This window comes from Hibiscus syriacus, unplaced genomic scaffold (genome assembly GCF_006381635.1).
Source record: "Hibiscus syriacus cultivar Baekdansim isolate YM2019G1 unplaced genomic scaffold, ASM638163v2 tig00111540_pilon, whole genome shotgun sequence".
In the NCBI taxonomy this organism is placed as follows: domain Eukaryota; kingdom Viridiplantae; phylum Streptophyta; class Magnoliopsida; order Malvales; family Malvaceae; genus Hibiscus; species Hibiscus syriacus.
In genome coordinates, this window is record NW_024063114.1 from 1,301,064 (window position 1) to 1,324,906 (window position 23,843).

A 23,843-nucleotide genomic window follows, 5' to 3' on the forward strand; every position below is an offset into this window, starting at 1 on the left:
ATCTTCAAGCTGACTTAACTATGTGTATTTATGATAGAAACTTGCAGATATTTTGCTTGACTTGGGTTCATTTTCCTACTTTGAACCATTTGACGAAGTATGTGTCCTGGATAGTCCAAAGTCTCAATAGTTAGCTCTCGGTCTTCCGGTCGAAAAGCAACTTTGATGAAGACGTGTGGGTGCACTATTTCGCGGTGAGGATTGTAACTTTCCATGAATTTTTCATTTCTCACTCAACGACGGAACTTTGCTTATTTCTTTTTTGAGGATCGACAAATCAAATGATATTTTTGTTCCAATTTTTGCCTCTTCTTCTCCCTATGAATCAAACTTTTTTTTTTGCCATAATGGTTCAGTTCCTATTATTATCAATGATACAAGTCGGATCCTAGATGTAGAAATAGAAGGAGGGCATAACCCCTTCTCCATCGAAAGAGGTGATATTATCACAGATACAGCGCATAACATAAGGAATTAACCAAATTTGACCGATGTAGAGGCAATCAAGAAAGCCGCTTAAGCTATCGGTGCTGTTATTCGCATTATTGGCCACCTCATCTAGAAGAAACTATGTCTTAGTTTAAAGAAAGAATATACAGTGAAGGCAGAAGTAACCATGATCATCATTACAGAAGTTTTAACTCATTCAAACAGAAATATTATGCTTAAAGGAAAAAAGCGTGCTATCGTGATTGATTTAAGCAATAATGTGTTGCAGATGTTGATACTTTGAGCCGTGCATTTATAGCCTAGGGGCGGGAAGACCACCAAGAGTGTCCCAGTCGGTCACAATGTGTTGACGGGTGATTTCTTTGAGGGAACGACAACCACTCAGTGCCATGGTTAGTTCGAACTCTTCACGCAGCATCGAAAGCACTTTCCTCACACCAGCTTCACCCTCAGCGGCCAATGAGAATACCACTGGTCGTCCGATCTGAGTTAAGACCATTACAGAACAAATTTCTAGTCAGAACTTGTGTTCTTTAGTACAACATAGACAACTATTTGTCTATGCTAAGCAGTACATTCAACTACTGTGCCAAAATGCAATGCATGCGTAATGCCTTTCCATGATACAGTCTTATACTTACAAATATACCAGAGGCTCCCAGTGCTAAAGCTTTGAAAATATCGGTTCCACGCCTAACACCACCATCCAAGAAGACCGGTACCCGTCCTTGTGCAGCCTTCACAACCTGGTATTGAAGAATTTGTCAAAACTGCTATTTTGGTATTGTTGTCTCATGTTAGAACAGGTCTGAAAGCATTGGCATACCTCTTCCAGGGCCGTGATAGTGGCAGGAACGTAATCAAGCTGGCGAGCTCCGTGGTTGGAGACAATAATACCAGCTGCTCCAGCCTGTACCGCTATCCTTGCTGCGAGAGAAGCATAGGATGTTTAAAAATCAGCACATGTTATCAAAATGGCCGAGAAGAAGAGAAGTTCAACTCTCTTACCATCTTCAGCAGTGAGTACACCCTTCACAAGAATTGGCAAGCTGGTAATTGTCTGAAGCCATTTCACATCCTATACGTAGCCAATAAAGTTCATTCAGCTCGCCGTTAATCTAAAGAATGTTTAGGCATAGCCTAACCAAGCACATGGTCCAGCTGAGGACCATGCATATACAGACCTTCCAGCTGAGGGTACGATCTATTTGTCCAGCAACATATGAAGCAAGTCCTGAGTCATCAGCCTGCATTGCTTAGACGAACAAATTAAATATTAGGAGAAACATGAGCTCATTATTGGAATTTAAAGAATATAAAGTTATTTACTAGGTCGCTACAATTAAAATAACAACTAACCTTATCCATCTTGCCCAGGTCTAAACCTTCAAAGTTCTTCAAATTCAAAAATGGTGGCAGAGTGAACCTGTATGAGAATATAATGCTAAGTTCAACTAACTGCGACAGTAGATATTTCTGCTCGAAGGACATTGAGAATTTGAAGAGAGAATGTTACCTGTTCTTGATGTCAGCTTCTCTGCGACCGAGCCTCGGAGTATCAACTGTAAGAGCAATTGCCTTGAAACCAGCCCTTTCGGCTCTTCTCACGAGCTGTGCAACTACATTCCTGTCCCTGTATACCTGAAGGTTGGACAAGAGATCAGTTATCACATAAAAGAACTTATCCCCATGAACGAATAGTTAGATTAAACGATTGGTTTTTAAGGAACAACATCTCAAACTTACATAGAGTTGGAAAAACCTAATGCCTGGTCCAGTTGAAGCAACCTCCTCTACACTAGAAGTGGCCCATGAGGATAGTGTCTGAAATAATCATTTAAACAGCACAGTTTATACTTTTGTCAGAGATTGGCACTTACTATCTATATTACTCGGACTCTTCATTTTCTTCGAAAACAGTTTAAAACATTAACATAAAAAAGTTGGAGTTTGAAGCCAAACCATAATGGTACCAGCAGCAGATGCAGCCCTGGCCGTTGCATACTCCCCTGTCAAAAATCGGGAGATCTCGTCATTAGATTGTCGATCAAATAGCTTTTAGTGAAACCATGAAGGTTCATATTAAATCATGTTTAATGATGAATAAAAAAATGATGATATACACATGATGTATATGATCAAATTCTAACTCTTCCTGTAAATGCAATAAGATCTACCATGATGAAAGAGGCTACAAAAGCAAGATTGTTAAACAGAGCAATGCTGTAAAAGGAAGTGCTTATGTCTAATAATGCATACATGTGCAAAGAAGGATACTCCTTTACAGTTCCATACCTTCAGGATGAGCCATTTTCTGCATGGCAGTAGGGGCAAGCATGATGGGCATTGATATCTTGAAACCCAAAACAGTGGTAGTCATATCGATCTTGCTTACATCGATGAGAATCCGAGGACGAAACCTACGCATTTGTAGGAATAAATATGTCATTTAATGGAAATCAAATAACCTAAAGATGTTTTGCAATAAAAGATGGATAGACAAGCTCACAGAATCCTTGAAAAAGCATTTCTGTTCTCCTGCAATGTCCACTGATCCTCAGCACCAGATGCATAGTAGTCATACACCATCTTTGGCAACTTTTGCTTTGCAATTGCCTCATACTCACTCACATTGGTTATCTCCATCTTTGCTCTTAAATTTTAGTCTTCTGTCTGCAACTTTTTTCTAGATATTTTAGATACACATCCAGGTAAGTAAATGAAGGTTCGTTAATCTATGTCACCCAGACTTGGTTAAGAGTGAGTGACTGTTGACGAAAACGGGTAAAGAAAACGAAAGAACACGAGAATTTTACGAGGTTCGGCAATGTGCTTACGTCCTCGGTGCCTAGGCGGCGCTAGAAGTTTTATTCAATGATCTTTTTAGGTCTAGGTTACATCTCTATTTATAATAGAAAACCCTGGTACATAATTACAAAATCAACCCTGTACCGTACCGCGGGGGCTGCGCCCCACCCCCCAACCCACATAATTCGTAACCCCACAACGAGACTTTTTATGAGCCATACATAACAAATCTCCACCTTGGCGAATATCCTGCCCCTTGGAAACTTCAATGTGGGTTGGGTTACCTTGCTTCTTTAACAACTCGAAACATTCAACAAGTCCAAGCAATGCTTGAACTTGTCTGTCGTAACTGGCTTGGTGAACATATCAGCGGCATTCTCATCAGTATGTACCTTCTGAAACAAAACCTCTCCAGATGCAACCAACTCTCTGATCTTGTGGAACCTTACATCAATATGTTTAGTTCTAGCACGATACACCTGATTCTTAGCCAAGTGAATAGCACTTTGATTATCACAAAGCAACTGAACTCCACCTTGTTGAACACCCAACTCCTTCACTAAACCAGTAAGCCATAAAGCTTCTTTTGCAGCTTCAGCCGCTGCCATGTATTCAGCTTCAGTTGTAGATAGTGCCACGACAGATTGAACAGTAGACTTCCAGCAAATATGCCCTCCACCAAGAGTAAACACATACCCTGTCATAGATCTTCTATTATCCAAGTCACCTGCATAATCTGAATCCACATATCCTACAACCAAAGGGTTATCCCACTGACTCCCAAAAAATTCCATGTCCCACAGTACCCTTTAAGTACCGAAAGATCCACTTGACTGCTTCCCAATGTTGCTTACCAGGTTTAGACATGTACTTACAAACTTGACTAACAGCATGAGCTAAATCAGGACGAGTACATACCATCGCATACATCAAGCAGCCAACAGCATTAGAATACGGAACCTTTGCCATATCTTCAGCTTCCTTATCTGTCTTGGGGCACTGTTCTGATGAGAGCTTAAAGTGATTCGCCAATGGAGTGCTAACTGGTTTGCGCTGCTCATCGCAAACCTTTCTAGCATTTTCTCAACATAACCCCGTTGAGATAGCCGCAGTTTCCTTGAGTCTTTGTCCCTGCAAATTTCCATTCCAAGAATTTTCTTTGCAGCACCTAAATCTTTCATATCAAATTCCTGACTCAATAAAGTTTTCAAACCGATAACATCATCCATGTTCTTCGCAGCAATCAACATATCATCAACATACAGTAATAGAAAAATAAAAGAACCATCATCAAGGCTCTTAACATAGACACAACAATCATACTCACATCGGTTGTAGCCAATCTTGATCATATAGGAGTCAAACCGTTTATACCACTGTCTCGGAGACTGTTTTAACCCGTACAAAGATTTCTTCAATCTGCAAACTAAATGTTCGTTTCCAGGTTGAGTGAAACCTTCAGGTTGCCGCATGTAGATCTGCTCCTCTAAATCACCATGCAAAAAAGCAGTTTTAACATCCATCTGCTCTAAATGCAAATCCCAACTAGCCACCAATGCAAGTACTGCTCGGATTGAAGTGTGCCTGACCACAGGAGAAAAGATTTCATCATAATCAACTCCTTTCTGCTGTGAAAAACCCTTCGCTACCAAACGAGCCTTGAACTTCTCCCCCTCTTTTTCTGTTACTGCTGGTTTCTTCTTATACACCCATTTGCAACCAATCGGCTTCTTACCCTCAGGAAGGGGAACTAACTCTCATGTGCGATTGTGATTCAAAGACTCCATCTCCTCAACCATGGCTGCCATCCACTTGTCGTTTTCCTGACTAGTAACGGCATCATGAAAAGTAATTGGATCATCACTGCTAACAGTAAGTGCAAAAGATACCAAGTCTTCAAAACCCAATCTGTTCGGAGGCTTTATATTCGTCCGTCTCACCCTGTCTCTGGCGAGACTATATCCTGCAAATCATCCGTAGTGGAACCACCAGAAGTCGGTTGAGAAGTTTCTGGTTTCTCAACTGGAAATGCTCGAAATCTACCACTGTCGTGTCTTGCTTCTGCTGCAACATAGACTGTTCATCAAAACGACATCTCTACTAATCACAACTTTCTTCGCAACTGGATCCCAGAACTTGAATCCTTTGACACCTTTCTTGTAACCCAGAAAAATACACTCCTTCGATTTTGCATCAAGTTTGGATCTCTCATCAGCAGGTACATGCACATAAGCAGGACAACCAAAAATCCGTAAGTTATCAAAACTAACATCATGACCAGTCCATACCTCTTCTGCAACTTTCCCAGCCAGCGATGCCCTTGGCGATCTGTTGATAAGGTAACACGCCATGTTAACAGCCTCAGCCCAGAAGTGTTTGGGAAGCCCCGCATTCAACCGCAAACATCTGGCTCTTTCATTCAACGACCTGTTCATTCGTTCCGCAACACCATTCTGTTGTGGTGTCTTGCGCACTGTAAAATGCCTCTGAATCCCATGCTCCTTACAGAATGTAGGAACTGTGAATCTGTGTACTCCGTACCATTGTCAGACCGCAAACACTTGATTTTTCGTCCTGTTTGGTTTTCTACCTCAGCTTTCCACAGCTTGAACTTCTCAAAAACTTCAGATTTCTGTTTCAAAAAATACACCCAAACTTTCCGTGAAAAATCATCAATAAAAGTAACATAGTACCTAGATCCACCCAAAGACGATGTCGTGGAAGGCCCCCATACATCAGAATGCACATAATCAAGAATCCCTTGAGTTGTGTGCTTCGCAGTCTTGAAACGGACTTTAGTCTGTTTACCAAGAACACAATACTTGCAAAAGTCGAGCTTACAGCTTTTGACACCATGCAACAAGTTTCTCTTGTGTAATTCTGCCATACCACGTTCACTAAGATGAGCAAGGCGCATATGCCACAATTTTGTCGTATCATCACAGGACTCAACAGAGTGAACTCCACCTGCAACGGTACTCCCTAACAATCTGTAGATATTCCCTGCAGTCATCTTGCCTTTCATCACAGTCAATGCTCCTTTAACAATCCGAATGGTTTCCCTATCCTCGTCAGCCTTAGGGATAAAACCATTCTTGTGCAAAGTGCCCAAGGAAATCAAATTCTTCTTCAAGTCTGGGATATGTCGAACACCACTCAACGTCCGAACGGAGCCATCGTGCATCTTAATTCTGACATCACCAATACCAACAATATTGCAACATCGATCATCACCCAAATAAACCGAACCAGAATTAACCGGCCTGTATGTCGAAAACCATTCCCTATTTGGCGTGATGTGATAAGAACATCCAGAATCAAGAATCCAAGCATCCGTCAATTGTGTCGTTGAAATAGAAAGCATATCACCCTCACTGCAATCAGAAGTATCATCCTCGACCACGTTCACAGACTTGGATGAGCCATCACGCTTCTCATCGGTCTGCTTTTTCAACTTCGGACAGTCTCGCTTCATATGTCCCGCCTCCTTGCACTTGTAACAGTGAATCGTCTTCTTATCCCTGGATTTGGATCTGGAATTCCGCTTCCCGGACCCTGCCTTCTCTGGCTTCCGTCCACGATCTCGATTACCCTTGACATATAAGCTATCGGCTTGAGAGCTTTCCCCTGCATTCTGCTTCCGCTGGTTGTGAGCCAACAAGGCTGCAGTAATCTCCTCAACATTGATAGTCTCTTTCCCATATGTAAGAGTAGTCACCATGTGTTCGTAAGAGGAAGGCAACGAACACAACAGAATCATCGCTCTGTCTTCATCCTCAATTTTCACATCAAGCCGAGCCAGATCAGAAACGATTTGATTGAAGACATTCACGTGTTGCGCCAAATCGTGATCGTCCTGCATCTTCAGCCCATACAACCGCTGCTTCAGATACAGTTTTGTCGTTAAGGATTTGGACATAAACTGACTTTCCAACTTCCTCCAAATTTCGTCTGGAGACGATAGATGCATGACGTGATACATGACCTCGTCCGCCAAGCATAATCGTATGGTTCCTGCCGCTCGCTGCTGCAATTCTTCCCAATCTTCCTCATCCATCGACGCCGGCTTTGTAGGTCGCAAAGCCTTCAAGATCCCTTGCTGCGCCAATAGATCCTTCACCCTCGTTTGCCATAATCCGAAGTTACCCTGACCATCGAATTTCGCGACTTCGAATTTTGCTCCTGACATCTGATACCAATTGTTGACGAAAACGGGTAAAGAAAACGAAAGAACACGAGAATTTTACGAGGTTCGGCAATGTGCTTACGTCCTCGGTGCCTAGGCGGCGCTAGAAGTTTTATTCAATGATCTTTTTAGGTCTAGGTTACATCTCTATTTATAATAGAAAACCCTGGTACATAATTACAAAATCAACCATGTACCGTACCGCGGGGGCTGCGCCCCCACACCCCCAACCCACATAATTCGTAACCCCACAACGAGACTTTTTATGAGCCATACATAACAGTGACGGATACGAATATATTCGAATCTTTTTAAGTTTTTTAATTTGTTCATATACTTGGAGGATTAAACTCTCATGCCATATCCTGATATGTGGTGGATTGAGCTGAACATTAACTACACGAGCTGAGCTTTGCTATTAGGCCTTCAATAAGGTAACTATATTTCGTTTGTTTCCGGAGAAAATAACAACCAAGGTAAGTCCGGTTTCTTTGTATCATCACACAAGCAGGAAGTGAGACAAACAAATTCAAAACACAGAATCGTATGACGAAAAACATGAACATGAGGAAATATCACGTAAAGAGAATCACAGAAGAATCATTAATAAGAACCATCGCTACAAAGTAAAGAAAATAGAAGGAAATAAAAGAAGAGAAAAGCATACCCTTTAGGTTACCAGATTATGCACCACAGTGCATGCAGAGAAACCAGTTAAAGAGAGAAACTCTACTATATATCCCAATGCAAGAAAAAGAAGACACAGATTGGCAATGAAGAAAATGCCAAAGGGTTTATATATGAATCCGAAAGTTGACAAGAAAACAGTGGGGTACACGTAGCATGGATAAACCATACAAAAAGAGAGAGAAAAAAACAAAGGGAAATTACAAGTTGAGTGGATGAGCATTTGAAGGTGAGGATTTGAGAGCAAATCCTGCTACGAGTCATTGGGGAACTCTCATCCACATACACTTTGTGTGTTTCTCAGCATTTCTTTGTGTATTATCATATCTCATCCAAAAAATAAATAAAAAGGATATGAGGTTGAAGGTATATAAAATAAAGGGTAAATTACCTATTTGATATGCAACTTATTCATGTGTTTCTGTTTCAGTCATTCGATTATTTTTTTCCCAAAATTATATCTAAAGTTATGTTTTGTTTCGATTTTGATATTCCATCGTTAAAAAATTAAGGACGATGATAATAGGTCATTTTTTTTGGATTTTCACGTGATTTTCTATCTTCCAATATAAATTTTATATACATGTTTTAAAATAATTTTATTTAAACCAATAAGGTAATACTCATTTATCAAGAAAAATAAATTGTGGAAAGGCGATACGAATGGGGCGATTTGACATAATTTTCTAATTATGTGCTTAATTTACGATTGTAATTATAAATTTTTATTGGAATTTGAAATATTTATTATTTGAATAAAATTAATTACTTCTATAAAAAAAATTAATCTTTAACATTGCCCCAAGACTAAATCAAATTATTTCTTGCCTCGTTTAGAAATAAAAAATTAATTAAATAACTACTTAGTTATTTTTATGAAATTCATAATAAATTTGTTTCCATTTTTAGTACGTATTATATGCTAATAGAAATTTTTTTTTACAAAATTCATTTTAAATAAATTTTTTTTAATATTAGATATTATTTTAAAAAATAATTGAATGATCAAAACAAAAATACGAGAAGAAGTATAATACTGAAAAGGTAATTTAGCCTAAAATATAAAGGGAAAATTGTTGAGAATTGAAAGTGACAACAGTGGCTCTCCCTCAATCTCTCACAATGAAATCCCATGCTGACTGTTTCATATAGATTTTTGGCTTAATATTTCCCCCCTAAACTATAGATAAATTATCAGTTTGGCCTCACAAGATCTTTTTTTTTTGTCGATTTATCTCCCGTATTTTCATTCCGGTTATCACATTACCCTCCCCATTATTCCATTAAAAAAAGGCTTATGTGATGTAATCACACGCTGCTATGTATAATATATATAGGGTAGAAATTGAAAGACCGACTTGCTGGCTGGAAAACTCACCACCTTTTGTTTGCGGGAAGAATTATCTTAGCGAAAGCGGTCTTGGCAGCTATTCCCACTTATATCACACAGACTAGTTTCCTCCCGAGGAATGTTTGTGATGAAATTGAGCATGTGATTAGAAATTTTATTTGGGGTGGTTCGATTGAGAAACGGGGCATGCATCTAGTTAATTGGAATGATCTTTGTCAACCGATTGAGAATGGTGATCTAGGAATTAAAAGAATTCAGAGTCAAAATGAGGCGTTCCTAATGAATATGACATTCAATCTTATTAGAGATGAGGCGAGAATTCTTCGACCGAAATATAAGGTTCGTGGACGGTATCCCGGAGAATATCAATCGCTCGGTTTGTTCTCGACTTTGGCGTGGTTTATCGACGGTATGGAAAGATGTTAGGAAGAATGTAGTCTGGAGCCTTCGAAATAGAACCTTAATTGACTTTTGGTATCATGATTAGCTAGGGGATCAAGGTCCAATTGTCCACCAATTGCGGCCGAATGTGACTCTTCCGATGTATGGGATCATGATTTGTTGTTATGTGAGCCGGAATGGAGAGTGGATGTGGAGGCTTTTAAGGGAGTGTCTGTCGGATAAGGGTTGTTTGGTTTTGCAAGATGTTCGGCCTCCTTTATGTACGAATGGTCCGGATCTGATTGGATGGCGACCGAACAAGAGACGACAATTCTCAGTGGCGAGTGCTTAAACCGCAAGAAGGGTGGATGTTGTCGGAGTAGACATTAGACCATGGGACATTATACGGTCATATAGGGGCTGGCCTCGGATCAGAATGTTGCTTTGGATAATCTGTAAAGGCAGATTACTTTCAAATGAAGAGCGTTTGCGTTGGCATTTAACGATGGACTCGAAATGTGCTCTTTGCTGTGCTTCAGTGGAGAGCGTGTCCCATATTTTTCGGGGATGTTGGGTGGCTCATGCATCTTGGAGGGAGGTTATTAAACCAACCTCAGTTGCTTGCGGAATTTATGAGTGGCTATATGGCTAGCTGGATTGACAAAGATCTCCGGCAACCGGGATATTTCCCTGTGGTGGAAGAGTTCTGGGATCTTTTCTTTGGTTTGATGATTTGGAATATTTGGAATCGCGGGAATAGGGTTATTTTTGACATGGATTATATTGAAAGCGAAGGACTTGTTCAACGTACTTTCGTCCGACGGAGGAGACTGCCAGAGCACTGGTTCGAAGAAGACAACAGCAGGGTCCTCGCCTTCCAAAGGTCCATCGAAATGTGAAGTGGTAAGTTCCCATGGACGGATGGTTGAATCTGAACTCGGATGAGGCACTGAATATCGAGTCAGGCCTTGCAACATGTGGAGGTATAATTCGAAATCAATTGGGGGACTGGATTGTGGGTTTTTCAAAGCGTATAGGCTACTGCTCGGCGAAGGATGCAGACGTGTGGGGAATATATATGGGTTTATGCATAGCATGGGAGAGGAATAATCGTAGATTGATAGTTGAGAGTCACAATAAGGAACTAATTGAGATGTTTCGAAGGAAGGATGTTGCGGGATGTTACTCTCCAATGGTGTCGCATGTTCGGATGATGATTGATTTGGATTGGCAATTGGAATTTCAGTTTACTCCACGGGAAGGAAATAAGGTTGCGGATGGGCTCGCAAAGATGGATTGGACGAATGCAGCGGATCTTATCCGTTATGATGTTGTTCCAGCGGAAATGCGAATGGAGGTCGAACTTGAGGCGATTCAGCGAACCGTTCAACGAATCGTTCATGAACCGTGCGGCGGGAAGTTTGTTTATGTTGTTTATTTATTAAATGAACGAACATGAATAAATGGCTTGTTCGTTCATTTACGTTCGTGAACGTTCTATTATATGTCCGTTCATTTATGTTCATTTATGTTCGAACAGAGGGCAAGTTGAATATGTTACGAAGATTATTGAAGTTGTTTGGATTTCAAGAAGATTGTTTTGTTGAACTTTTAAGACTTTATTATGTTCATATAGCTTATTTATGATTTATGTATGTTTCGAACAAATTAATTTAAAGTTGCAGGTTATATTAATGAATTTTAAGTTGTTATTCTTGTTGTTTACTTTTTTTTACATTCGTTTGTTGTGTTCGAATAAGTTTTTTTTGTGTTTGTGTTGTTCGTTTATGTTTGTTCATTCGTGTTCGTTTATTTATTAAATGAACGAACATGAACAAAAAAAAAATTGTTCGTTTATGTTCGTTTATTTATTAAATGAACAAACATGAACATACCTCCGTTCGTGTGCATTTAGTTCGTTTACAGGCCTACTTGTACCAAAAAAAAAACAAATCAATAATTTACACCGTTGAATCAACCATCATCACCCATCTTTTAAATCGTCAGAATTCAATTATTCGATTGCTAAATACCTACGAACTCTATTCTGTTATTCACCGATCATTGTTTGAACCAAATCGACTAATCACGTCGCTTAAACCTTCGATCATCTAAAGGATTTACGGGTATAAAAATTTGTACGACAAAAATGAAGATGATCGATCAAGTGGATTCGATGGCGAAATGAGTAGACAATAGTGGTTAATTCTATGGTCGTTACTAAGGGCTAAATTTTTCATAAAGTAAAAATATGGGTATTTAAAGGTAATTTTAGTCATTATAGATTTCTTAATTTGGGTCAAAGATTTAGGCCTTACCAAACCAAAACCCAACGCAAATCCAAAGAAACAAAAGGTAGCCAAGTTTACAAATGATCCAATGTGACTAAGAAACAGCCCAAGAAAGCCCTGGAATTGTACCCCGGAGACTTCTACAACATTCATTTGCCTTTTTAAAACCAACACCATTCTTCTTCGCTTGTTCCACCACAGAGGAGAACGATCGAGAGAGAGAGAGAAGAGAAAAGAAAATGCCAGACGAAATTGTCCTACTGGACTTTTGGCATAGTCCGTTTGCAATGAGAGTGAGAATCGCATTAGCAGAGAAAGGGATAGAGTATGAATCGAAGGAAGAGGATTTGAGCAACAAAAGCACTCTGCTCCTAAAGATGAATCCAGTTTACAAGCAAATCCCAGTGTTGATCCATAAGGGCAGACCCATTTGTGAATCCCTCGTCATCTTCGAATACATCGACGAGGTTTGGCCTCACAAGCCCCCTCAGCACCTGCTTCCTTCTAATCCTTATGACAAAGCTAACGCCAAGTTCTGGGCCGACTATGTCGACAAAAAGGTCAAAACTTTACCCCTTTAGCATATGATTTTTACACATTTTTGTTGAATGTGGAAAAAATATGCAGATATATCCGACTGGGAAGCTTGTATGGGGAGCAAAAGGCGAGGTCCAAGAAGCTGGAAAGAAGGAGATAATTGAGAACTTTAAGGAGCTTGAAGGAGAGCTGGGAGAGAAGCCTTATTTTGGAGGTGAGAGCTTTGGGTTCGCAGATGTGCCACTAATCCGATTCTACTCATGGTTCTATGCATTGGAAGCTTGTGGGGATTTCAGCATTATTGAAAACTGCCCAAAGCTGGTTGCTTGGACCAAAAGATGCATGCAAAGGGATAGTGTTTCCAAGTCTCTGCCCGACCAATACGAAGTCTATTGCTTTCTCATGGACCTGAAGAAGAAGTTTGAATCCAAATAAGACGGTTTTTAATACACTTTAAGGATGTGTATTTCAGTATATTAGGATCATAGAAGTTTTACGATACAGTCTTTATTATGCCGATGGATGAAAAATATAATAAGATATGAAAAGCAAACGCTCTGTTAATTTCTTTATGTCCGTCTTTTCCTGGCTAATTGGAAGAGAGCATCAATATAATGGGGGACACTCACCATGTCGCAACATGTAATATAAATAATTTTATAAAAGATACATATAATCAATCGTATTTTGTATGTATATCAAAACCTTTTTTGAAATATATAGAATTGACATATATAATAAAATTGCATTTTGTAGAACATGTCTTTTAAAAGATATAGATAACAATGAACACCTTTACTATAGTCTATATGTATGGGAAAAAGTGAAACTTAGAAATACTACGTTGATTTAGAAAATGTTTTTTAATGGTGACATTATTAGGTAAAATCGGCCTACTGATACTGCTGACGAATGCAATTGCGTAAGAGCAACACGTACTTTGTCATTGAGTCTACCACTGAAGACTACTGACGTAAGGAATGGCATATGCTAATCGTCTTATAGAATGTCCTAGAATAATTATAACATTATCTTGATATCGTTTAATAACTAATAAGCACTCGCATGAACCGACTGATTTTCGTGGTGAAGGAATTATAATCGGTGACTTGATGAAATAGTTAAATAACGATTTAATTGAAACAATTAAATAATTATATGATGTGATTGATAAAATTAAAATGGTTGTCCCTTTTTTTTCATATGTATGGGGTAAAGGGGAGGTAAGATAGTAGGTTGTCCCCAATACCAAATTGAGAGCAGCTTCCGTAGGAGACCTCCGAATTATGAAATATCCTCTCCGTGGGACTCGATCTCACGACCTCAAGGTTAAGAACCTTGTGCTCTATCAACTGAGCTGGATGGTCATTTCATTGATTGATAAAATTAAAAGATCAATAATAAAAGTAAAAAGATTAAATAATTAAGTGGTAAAATTAATAATTTACCCTAAATTCTATAATAATGATATTATTAGGTAAAATCTCCAGACGGGTACTGATGACGAATGCAATTATATAAGAGCAGCCCGTACTGTATCATTCAGTCAACCAAACAGGCTACTGACGTAGGAATGGCATATGCTAATGGCCCTAGAATAGTAATAATATTAATTGTAACTATCTTGATATTAAGAATTGTCTGTTCAGCATAACTCTTAATCTTGTGATCGTGGAATCGAGTTTTACGGTGAACAACTTATAATTCTGATTATTGGAGGTCTCCCACGGAAGCTGTTCTGAACCTGACGTTAGGGGCAGCCTACTATCCTACTTGTCCCTTATCCCATTACATATAGAAATAGAGTCAGTTAATTTTTTTTTATCTTGATATCAAGACTACATATGAAGACTGTTCAATTATGTATTTATTTATTTATATATACATGCATTGCATTTTATCTTTATTTTAAATTTTCTGACTGCCGGAGGTCTTTCACGGAAGTTGCTCTCAATCTAGCGTTGGGGACAGTTTACTATCATACCTCCCTCTTATCCCATTACATATAGGAAGAGAGTTTTGTTATTGTTGTTACTATAACTATCTTGATATTTATTAAAAAATGAGTCATAAGCACGAAACATCAAAGCATGAAATGGACATTATAGAAATATAAGAATATTGCGATGTACAAATATAGTATATATAATTTGTTATCATGTTACGAACAATCAATTAGTCTAATAAGATGAGGTGTTAATTTTTTTTTAAGTAAGATTAGTGATTTGAATAGAATAAATTGAGTTGAAAGGGTCATCATTATCTCTATAACATCCGATTTAAATTAATCGATCAATAGAATAGATATCAGTAATTAGTTAATTAAAAAAAATTGATATTACATTCGATTTATATTTTTTTTATTTTACACGTTATTAATATTTACTTGTTAAGTCTATTATGATGCAAAAGGAAAATACAGTTGGCCTCACTAATAATCTAGAAGTCAACAAACTAAACAAATAGATAACCCTAGAATAAAGCGAGATTTCCAGATCTAATATAACCATTTTTGACTTGTCTTTTACCGGTCTCTGGTAGAAACACCTACGACCTGCCAACCCTAATTGTATTTTTTGCCTATAAATACATTGCCGTCGGCCCTTTTGCTTCACAATCAGCAAGAAAATAAAAAGGAAATACAATCTTTTGTTAGCTCGAGTTTTTGAGTCTTTAGATTGCAAGAATGGAAGGGGCTGTGGTGTTGTTGGATTTCTGGCCAAGCATGTTTGGGATGAGAACGAGGATTGCTTTGGCTGAGAAAGGGATAAAATACGAGTACAGGGAAGAAGATCTGAGGAACAAGAGTGATCTGCTCCTGCAGATGAACCCTGTCCACAAGAAAATCCCTGTTCTCATCCATAATGGCAAACCCGTTTGCGAATCACTCATCCAGGTTCAGTACATCGACGAGGTCTGGAATGATAGAGCTCCTTTGCTCCCCTCTGATCCTTACAAAAGGGCTATTGCTAGATTCTGGGCTGATTTTGTTGACAAGAAGGTACGGCCTTTTCTTATTTTTATTTGATCTGAGAATTATATGTACGTAGAAACTCTACCATGTTAGTTCAATGGGCTGAGTTGTAAATTATGAAATGCAGATATATGACCTGGGGAGCAAAGTGTGGAAGACAAAGGGAGAAGAACAGGAAACGGCAAAGAAAGAATTTATTGAGAGCCTGAAGTTGTTGGAAGGGGAGCTTGGGGACAAGGCTTATTTTGGAGGAGAAAATCTCGGATTTGTGGATGTTGCTTTGATCCCATTTTATAGCTGGTTTTACGCGTACGAGAAGTGTGGGAACTTCAGCATTGAAGCGGAGTGCCCCAAGCTGATAGCATGGGCTAAGAGGTGCATGCAAAAGGAGAGCGTGGCCAAGTCCCTTCCCGACAAAGAAAAAGTCTATGAATTTGTCCTGCATTTGAAGAAAGTCTATGGAATCGAGTAATTTCAGTTCCGGCATTTTGCTTGTTATAGTTTTAAATAAAGGGTGCCTGCCTGGTTGGTTTTGTGTTCACCTTCTCTTTTTAGCCCACTCAGCTGTGTGGGTGGTACTGTCATTTGAAATTTCTGGAGTTTTTACATTGGAAGTAGTCAGCTCTTTGTGTTATACATGTTCTCCAGCTTTTCCTTTTAGTTCTGTTACAAAATGTTTTGAAGATATATTTTTTTAATATTAATTATAAAATATTGCACACGGTAACTATCTAAATCAAAGGATACATTAACGGAACTAACCATTAACGGAATATTGAAAAAAAAATATTAATCATTCTCCGATCGAATTAATTCGGTGACCGATCGAATTAATCTAACTAATTCGATTCGATTGATTAATTCGATTAAAATCGAATAGTGAACACTCTTAGATTTGACGATTGTAAAAAATAATAATAAAATTATTGAATATAATTAATGTAGTGTTTATTAATGATCACGATCGAAAGAATATAAGCTGACGACGGTATAGACTATGCACGGAATGAAGCTAGCGGCTATCAATTTAGAAGAAAACTTTAGGGCGGCAAGTCGACTTCTCTTAACATCAGCCGAAGGCAGAGTGACCTAATGAAGGCGAATAAAAATCAAGTGACCAATATGCAAGTGTCCAAAAAGTTCAGGGAATATTAATGTAGTTTACCCGTGAGTTAATATAATTTGATAATATCTTATACAATTTATCTTTATTTTATAGTAATCTTATTACGGGAAAAAAAAAACTCATTTCGTTGATTTCAAAAAATTTATTCATCAGAAAACCATTATGCAAGAAGGACCTACCAACTCTAAACATCATTTACCTATAAATATACTATCTGATACCCTTCAGCTTCATAAACAGGGAGGGGAAAGAAGTCAGAGCCAAAACAAACCAAGATTTTAGCTTTAGTATTGAGTTCAGATTACAGGAATGGCAGAGGAAGTAGTATTGTTGGGAAGAACAATTCATTGGGTTAGCTGGACAAACTTGTGTAAACCTAGGCTTTGTGGGAGTTTGGGCCTTTCCGACATTAGAATAAAGAATCGATCACTGCTTTATATTCGATTGCAGAGTTTGGGTCGGATTCGGGTTCTTGCAGCGTTTTATGGTTTGAGTCTTGAGTATTTTATGCGCTGTTGTTATATGGTTCTTTGCCGTTTTAAGGATGTTTTCTTTCCGATGCTACGGGATGGTAAGCTGGTTCATTGTTTTGGTTCTGGAGTTAGGAATGAAAAGTTCAGTCAGATGTATTCAAAAGTGTTCGTTAATCGGAGAGGTTGATCTGTGGGTCTATCCAAACTTGAAACTTGTGGTTTTCCTTTCGATTAGTTCTATGAGTGGGTGTGGTTGGCTGCATGTGGAGTTTAGCATGAAGATGCCCGGCTGTGTTCCCTTTGTTATGAGCATGTTTTCTTGGATTTTAATCCATCGATAATCGGTGGTTTAGTACTTTGAGTGTTAAGTAGTGTGGTTGGATATTTTGGTTTGTTGAGTTGTATCGGTTCCATTACGCCTCGACATCAATAGAGCGTACTATTTTTCCTCCACTTATGTTTATGAAAGTTTTTTTTAATAAGATCTTTATTACATGTTTTGTATGATCCACTAATAAATTCATACAAAACGTTCTTTCATTAAAAAAAAAGTTAGTATTGTTGGATTTCTGTCAAAGCCTATTTAGGATGATATCAAGGATTGCCTTGGCCGAAAATGACATAAATTACGAGTACAGGGAAGAGGATCTGAGGAACAAGAGTGATCTGCTGTTGTAGATGAACCCTGTTCGTAAGAAAATCCCTATTCTCACCCATAACAACAAACCCGTTTGTGAATCGTGTTAGTGTATGTAAATGCATGGCATATAAGTACACGTGCAACTGCTGCGCATGATGGTTGTGCAGCTGAGGATTGGTTCACTGCAGCTGATCAGTTGAAGCAGTTAGTTTGTTGTGAAATTAGTTACATCAGTTTCAGCTATAGTACTAGCTATAAATACTCTCCTTGAGAATTGTAATACAGACTCTTGAAAATAATGAATTTCAGAAGTTCTCTTTCGTTTATTCTCTTTATTCTTACGTTCATAGCTTAGACATTTGTTCATAATCTTTACATGGTATCATTTGCCAAAACGATCCTGTAGTTTCTGGTTTCTTTTTTTCTTGGAGGTTCTTGAAGGTTCTTGTATTTCTTTAAAGATGGTGGACTTGCAACAAGCTGGAGTTCAGTCTCCGGCGAATACCACAGTTACTTCAACGTCATATGGTTCTTTAGTTCTGTCCAGTGTTCAACATATACCCAAACAGGATGTTATAAAGCTTACCGAGTCAACATACCTTCTTTGGAAGCATCAGGTGACCCTTATAATTGATGGCTATGGATTGTTGGCTTACATCTCTGGTGATAGTCCTGCTCCATCTCAGTTTGTTACAAATGAGTCTGGGTAGCTTGAGGAAAATCCAGTGTATCCTGTGTATAGGCAACAAGACAAGTTGCTTGCTTCGTGGTTGTTGACAACGGTTAGCATGGAGGTTTTGCCACATCTTACGGGGCTCACATCCTCTTGCACAATCTGGAATGCAGTTTCAAGATTGTTTGGAGTTCGTTCTAGTGCCAAGATTTCTTCTCTCAGACACATTTTGCACTCTCAGAGGAAAACTGGCTTGACTGTGAGTGATTATTTAGCCAAGATCAAGACAATCTATGATTTGTTGAACGCTGCAGGTTGTGTTGTACCTGAACAAGAACAAGTAAGTGTGATTCTTGCTGGATTGTCAATGGAATTCGAGTACATTATTGCTATAGCATCTCGTGATGTAGTGTCACTGGATAGTCTCACTGAAATGCTCTTGGATTGTGAGGATATGCAAAAAGCTTTTTTAAGCGATGATATTGCTGCAAATATGGTTGTGCAGCCGAAAGAAGAGAAAGGGACAAGGTCTCAGGCTTCCACTGAAACAGATGCAACAAAAAAGCAGTTTTATTCGGGAGGTCAACAGGGAAGTCAGCAGGGAGGCTATCGCGGTCGAGGCAGAGGAAGGTTTAACAATTCAAATATACCACAGTGTCAGTTGTGTGGAAAGTTTGGTCACATCGTTCAGCGGTGTTATCTTCGCTTTGATCGAGATTTCACTGGAGTTGACAGTGAAGATCAGTCTGCTGAGCAGTGGAAGAAACCAGCTGAACAGATAGTTCCTGTGAATGGACATGCGTATAGTCACACGCTGTAATCTCTTGTCTTCTACCACTATCCATCTAGCTTCATGCATGGTATGCCCTATACTTTGACTCGTCAAGGACTGCCTTACTCCTCGAGTCATGTAATGAATACCTTCCCTGGGGACTGTGGAACTCATCCTGCAAAAACAGAAGGACAAGAGTCATTTGTTCATACTGCACCTACAACTTTTATATCCACTGTACCTAGTATGGCAGCAGCTCACAGTGCTCCAAACCACTCCAATGCTTTGTGATATTTAGACACTGGTGCCACTCATCACGTATCAAATGATCTTGTACCGTTCAATTCAGGTATGACATACAAAGGTAACAACACTCTTTTAATGGGAAATGGTGATGGAATTAAAATTGATCATGTTGGTCAAGGCTTTCTGTCTTCTAGTCTTAGACCTCTGGTGTTACAGAATATGCTATATGTCCCACACATTAAGAAGAAGTTGCTATCAGTATCTCAATTCACTCGTGATAACAATGTATTTATTGAGTTTCACCCTTTTGAGTGCTTGGTGAAGGATGCACAGACTCGGAACATTCTGTTGAGAGGGAAGCTCACACGTGAAGGTTTATACCAGCTGCTACCGTATGAAGAAAATAAATCGTGTTGCATGGTGAATAATATGACCAAGGCTTCAAACAGTCTGGAACTTTGGCATAGGCTCATAGGACACTCCTGTGAGAAGACTGTCAAAGATGTTATGAAAATATGTAATGTTTCTTCTAGTGAAAACAAATTGAACAATGTTTGTTCTGCGTGTTTACAAGGCAAGGCTCACAAGCTGCCTTTTTGTAATTCGTTGACTGAATACAAAGAAATTTTACAGCTGGTTGTGTCAGATGTGTGGGGACATGCTCCTGTAATTTTGACTGAAGGTTATGTATATTATGTATCATTTATTGATGTGTTCAGCAGACATACATGGGTGTATCTAATTAGAAAGAAATATGAAGTCAGCCAATGCTTTCTCAATCTTGTTAAAATAGCCGAGGTTCAATTTTGGAAGAAAATCAAAGCATTGCAGAGTGATGGTGAAGGTGAGTATCAGGCTCTGAAGAGTTGGTTTTTTACCAATGGAGTACAACATCGAATCTCTTGTCCCATCACGTCAGAGTAGAATGGGAAGGCTAAACGCAAACATCGCCACATTGTTGAGATGGGACTAGCCATGTTAGCTCAAGCATCACCGCCAATAAAGTTCTGGAGTTATGCCTTTACCATGACAGTGTATATCATAAACATGCTCCTATCTGAGGTCATTTTAGGCAAGACCCCGTTTGAGGTTCTCTATCAGAAAGCTCTTGACTACTCGGGAATGAGAGTGTTTGGGTGTGCTTGCTTTCCCTTCTTGAGACCGTTTAATCAACATAAATTGGATTTTCGGTCAAGGCAGTGTGTGTTTCTCGGGACCAGCACCTCACATCATGGGTATAAATGTCTAAACAATAATGACAGAGTCTTTGTATCTCGACATGTGAGGTTTGACGAGCAGATATTTCCTTTTGATAAGAAGCAACTTGTGTGCAACTGCCATAGACAATAAATTGTCACTACTGGACAATTGTATATATTCTATAATAAGTGTGGAGCCACACTGCTTGGAAATCATCATAATGCGCATGGGGTTGGATTCACTTTATCTTCTGCATCGTTTGGAGCTATACGAGACAATGCTCATGAACATGGGACCACACCGTTTGAATTAATAGCCGTTCACAATAATGCACATAATGGTGCGCAAAGTCCAAGCAATGGGGCCGCCCGTGATAATAGAGCTAATGCGCATTGTCCAAGCACTCAAAATAGAGATGAAATTGTTGAAGGTGCGGCGTTAAACAATAATGCGCAAGACTTAAATATTGAAAGTGATAGTGGCTCACATGGGGACAAAGGTGCGACAAACTTAAACAATGATAATGCGCCTAGAATAAACAATGGTGCGTATGGGCTCCAAGGAGGTTCTCGTGATGCGCATGAGGTCCAAAGAAATAGTGTAGCAATTGTTTATAATAGGAGGAGTGGTGCACATGACATGGTTCCCACAAATGTCCAAGAGATCAACATTGATGCGCCCACTGACATTGAAGAATTAATTATTAATGCCCATGAATCTCCTCTTGGCGTGGTGCCCACCCGTGTTGACACTTCAAATGCATGGGTCCAAGAGTTAAATGATGCACATGGTGTGGTCCAAGAAGAAGATAGTGGTGCGACTATTTTAAATAATAGTGGTAATGTGCTTTTAACCGACCATTATAATATGCATGAATCTGATGCATATGGGAGTAGTGGAAATAGCAGCTCACATGGGGTCCAAGAAGAGAATCACGGTGATATTTGTCCTGGTAATAACAATCATGGTGACAGCTCACGTGGGGTTCAAGAGACTAGTGTTGAAGTTCAACCCAGAGTGGAGATTGATGTTCCACAACCAGTCTCCAATGTGCATCCCATGATGACCAGGAGTAAGCATGGAATCTGGAAGTCAAAAGTTTATAACGTTGCAAGTTCAGATCGAGAACCGACAAATATAACAGAGGCCTTGATGAGTCCTCTTTGGAAAGAAGCTGCACAAGCAGAGTATGATGCACTGGTAAGGAATGGCACGTGGACACTAGTTCCTCTTCCTAGAGATAGGAAGGCAGTAAACTGTAAATGGATATTTCGTATAAAGAGAAATGCTAATGGCTCGATTTCAAGGTATAAAGCACGCTTGGTGGCGAAAGGTTTTCTTCAAAAACCAGGGATTGATTTTGATGAAGTCTTCAGCCTGGTGGTTAAGTCTGCAACGATCAGGGTAATTATTTCCTTGGCATTGTCACGAGGGTGGAAGCTGAGACAAGTTGATGTCAATAATGCTTTTTTGAACGGGATGCTCACTGAAGAAGTGTATATGTCTCAACCACCAGGGTATGAGCAAGGCAATTGTGAGCTGGTATGTAAGCTACACAAGGCGATTTATGGGCTGAAACAAGCACCGAGGGCCTGGTTTGATCGACTGAAGGCATACCTGCAATCTGAAGGTTTTTGCCTAGCTAAGTCGGATGCCTCTCTTTATGTTCGAAAGACCTCGGATAGCTTGGTGTACTTACTGGTGTACGTTGATGATGTCATCTTAACAGGGGATAAAGAGGTGGTTGTTCAAAATGTTATAGACAGACTGAATGCTCAGTTTTTGTTGAAGGATCTTGGACCATTGCATTTTTTCCTAGGAGTGGAAGTCAGTTATGAAGGTTGTGATGTTGTTTTGAGTCAAAAAAGTATATTCAAGACCTTTTACAGAAGCATGGTTTTGGTGAAGTGAAAAGTCTGCCCATCCCTATGGTCTCTAATATAAAGCTGTCTGCCAAGGAATGAACACCACTTGAAGATGATGCACGATACAGAAGCATCGTAGGTGCCCTGCAGTACATTGTGATCACTCGACTTGATGTGGCGTTTGCTGTGAATAGGGCGTGTCAATTCATGCAAGCTCCACTGGATGTTCATTTTCTGGCAGTCAAGCGAATACTTCGTTACCTACAAGGTACTGTTGACTTTGGACTGCGTTTTACACCCTCTTCAAGAATGGCTTTGACTGGTTTTGCAGATACGAATTAGGGCTCAGATGTTGATGATAGACGGTCAACCTCAGGGTTCTGTATATTTTTCTGTGGGAACCTGGTCTCGTGGAGCTCTCGAAAGTAACAGGTTGTTGCACGTTCAACTGCTGAGGCATACAGAAGTGTGGCTTGTGCAGCTGCTGAGATGGTGTGGCTTCGATCTTTGTTGGGGGAATTGCATGTAGTTTCACATGGCAAGGCCACATTGTGGTGTGATAATACAAGTGCAGTTGTTGTATGTGCTAATCCCGTACTGCATTCCAAGTTCAAACATATTGAGCTGGACTTGTTTTTTGTCCGAGAAATGGTGGCTATGGGACAGCTCCAAGTGCATGAAGTTCCTGTAATCGAGCAGGTTGCTGATGTGTTGACCAAGCCTTTATCATCACATTTGTTTCTCAAACACAGACAACAGTTGCTGGTGGTGCAACTTAAGAGCATGTCAGTTTTGAGTTTGAAGAAGGTTTGAAGTTGAAGATTGCAAGAGGAGTGTTAGTATAAATGAACTTTCATTTCATTTTGGGTTTGAATGAGCATTGATCATGTTTGTGCTTCTTGAGTTTGAAGAAGGTTTGAAGTTGAAGATTGCAAGGGGAATGTTAGTGTATGTAAATGCATGGCATATAAGTACACGTGCAACTGTTGTGCATGATGGTTGTGCAGTTGAGGATTGGTTCACTGCAGCTGATCAGTTGAAGCAGTTAGTTTGTTTCAGGTCCAGTACATCGACGAGTTCTGGTACTGGCATGACAAAGCTCCTCTGCCACCCATCGATCTGTCGAAGCTTGACGGCCATGGCCACGATGAAGTCTCCAAGCAAATCGTTACAGCTGCAGTAA

At 39.4% G+C, this 23,843-nt stretch overlaps 3 protein-coding genes across 4 annotated transcripts; 2 read left to right on the plus strand and 1 right to left on the minus strand.

Annotated features, from left to right (window-relative positions):
• Positions 1–692: 692 nt before the first annotated feature.
• LOC120164560 ((S)-2-hydroxy-acid oxidase GLO1-like) lies at positions 693–8,241 on the minus strand. 2 transcript variants are annotated; one of them, XM_039174253.1, is made up of 12 exons: positions 8,112–8,241; positions 2,960–3,123; positions 2,746–2,870; positions 2,413–2,459; positions 2,197–2,274; positions 1,967–2,091; positions 1,810–1,876; positions 1,635–1,697; positions 1,459–1,528; positions 1,277–1,377; positions 1,092–1,196; positions 693–934 (listed from the first exon to the last, which is right to left on the minus strand). In XM_039174253.1, the coding sequence occupies exons 2-12, from the start codon at positions 3,094–3,096 to the stop codon at positions 743–745; spliced, it is 1,110 nt and encodes a 369-aa protein (XP_039030184.1). In that variant the 5' UTR covers positions 3,097–3,123; positions 8,112–8,241; the 3' UTR covers positions 693–742. The 2 variants fall into 2 exon arrangements, with proteins under 2 accessions (XP_039030184.1, XP_039030185.1); XM_039174254.1 differs by lacking the exon at positions 8,112–8,241 and having other exon boundaries at positions 2,956–3,071.
• Positions 8,242–12,368: 4,127 nt separating this feature from the next.
• Positions 12,369–13,126, plus strand: LOC120164561 (probable glutathione S-transferase parC). The gene is made up of 2 exons (XM_039174255.1): positions 12,369–12,714; positions 12,782–13,126. Exons 1-2 carry the CDS (start codon positions 12,394–12,396, stop codon positions 13,124–13,126), a joined length of 666 nt encoding a protein of 221 aa, XP_039030186.1. The 5' UTR covers positions 12,369–12,393.
• Positions 13,127–15,328: 2,202 nt separating this feature from the next.
• Positions 15,329–16,174, plus strand: LOC120164477 (probable glutathione S-transferase). Its single transcript, XM_039174184.1, has 2 exons — positions 15,329–15,692; positions 15,793–16,174. The coding sequence occupies exons 1-2, from the start codon at positions 15,378–15,380 to the stop codon at positions 16,135–16,137; spliced, it is 660 nt and encodes a 219-aa protein (XP_039030115.1). The 5' UTR covers positions 15,329–15,377; the 3' UTR covers positions 16,138–16,174.
• Positions 16,175–23,843: the final 7,669 nt, after the last annotated feature.

Excerpts from the sequence above, each read along its gene's own strand:
- LOC120164560 (XM_039174253.1), bottom strand. The coding sequence starts at position 3,096 with ATGGAGATAACCAATGTGAGTGAGTATGAGGCAATTGCAAAGCAAAAG. Across the intron at positions 1,529-1,634 it reads ATCGTACCCTCAGCTGGAAG|GATGTGAAATGGCTTCAGAC; the intron begins GTCTGTATATGC and ends GGCTACGTATAG. Across the intron at positions 1,197-1,276 it reads CTATCACGGCCCTGGAAGAG|GTTGTGAAGGCTGCACAAGG; the intron begins GTATGCCAATGC and ends CTTCAATACCAG.
- LOC120164561 (XM_039174255.1), top strand. The coding sequence starts at position 12,394 with ATGCCAGACGAAATTGTCCTACTGGACTTTTGGCATAGTCCGTTTGCA. Across the intron at positions 12,715-12,781 it reads CCGACTATGTCGACAAAAAG|ATATATCCGACTGGGAAGCT; the intron begins GTCAAAACTTTA and ends AAAAATATGCAG.
- LOC120164477 (XM_039174184.1), top strand. The coding sequence starts at position 15,378 with ATGGAAGGGGCTGTGGTGTTGTTGGATTTCTGGCCAAGCATGTTTGGG. Across the intron at positions 15,693-15,792 it reads CTGATTTTGTTGACAAGAAG|ATATATGACCTGGGGAGCAA; the intron begins GTACGGCCTTTT and ends TATGAAATGCAG.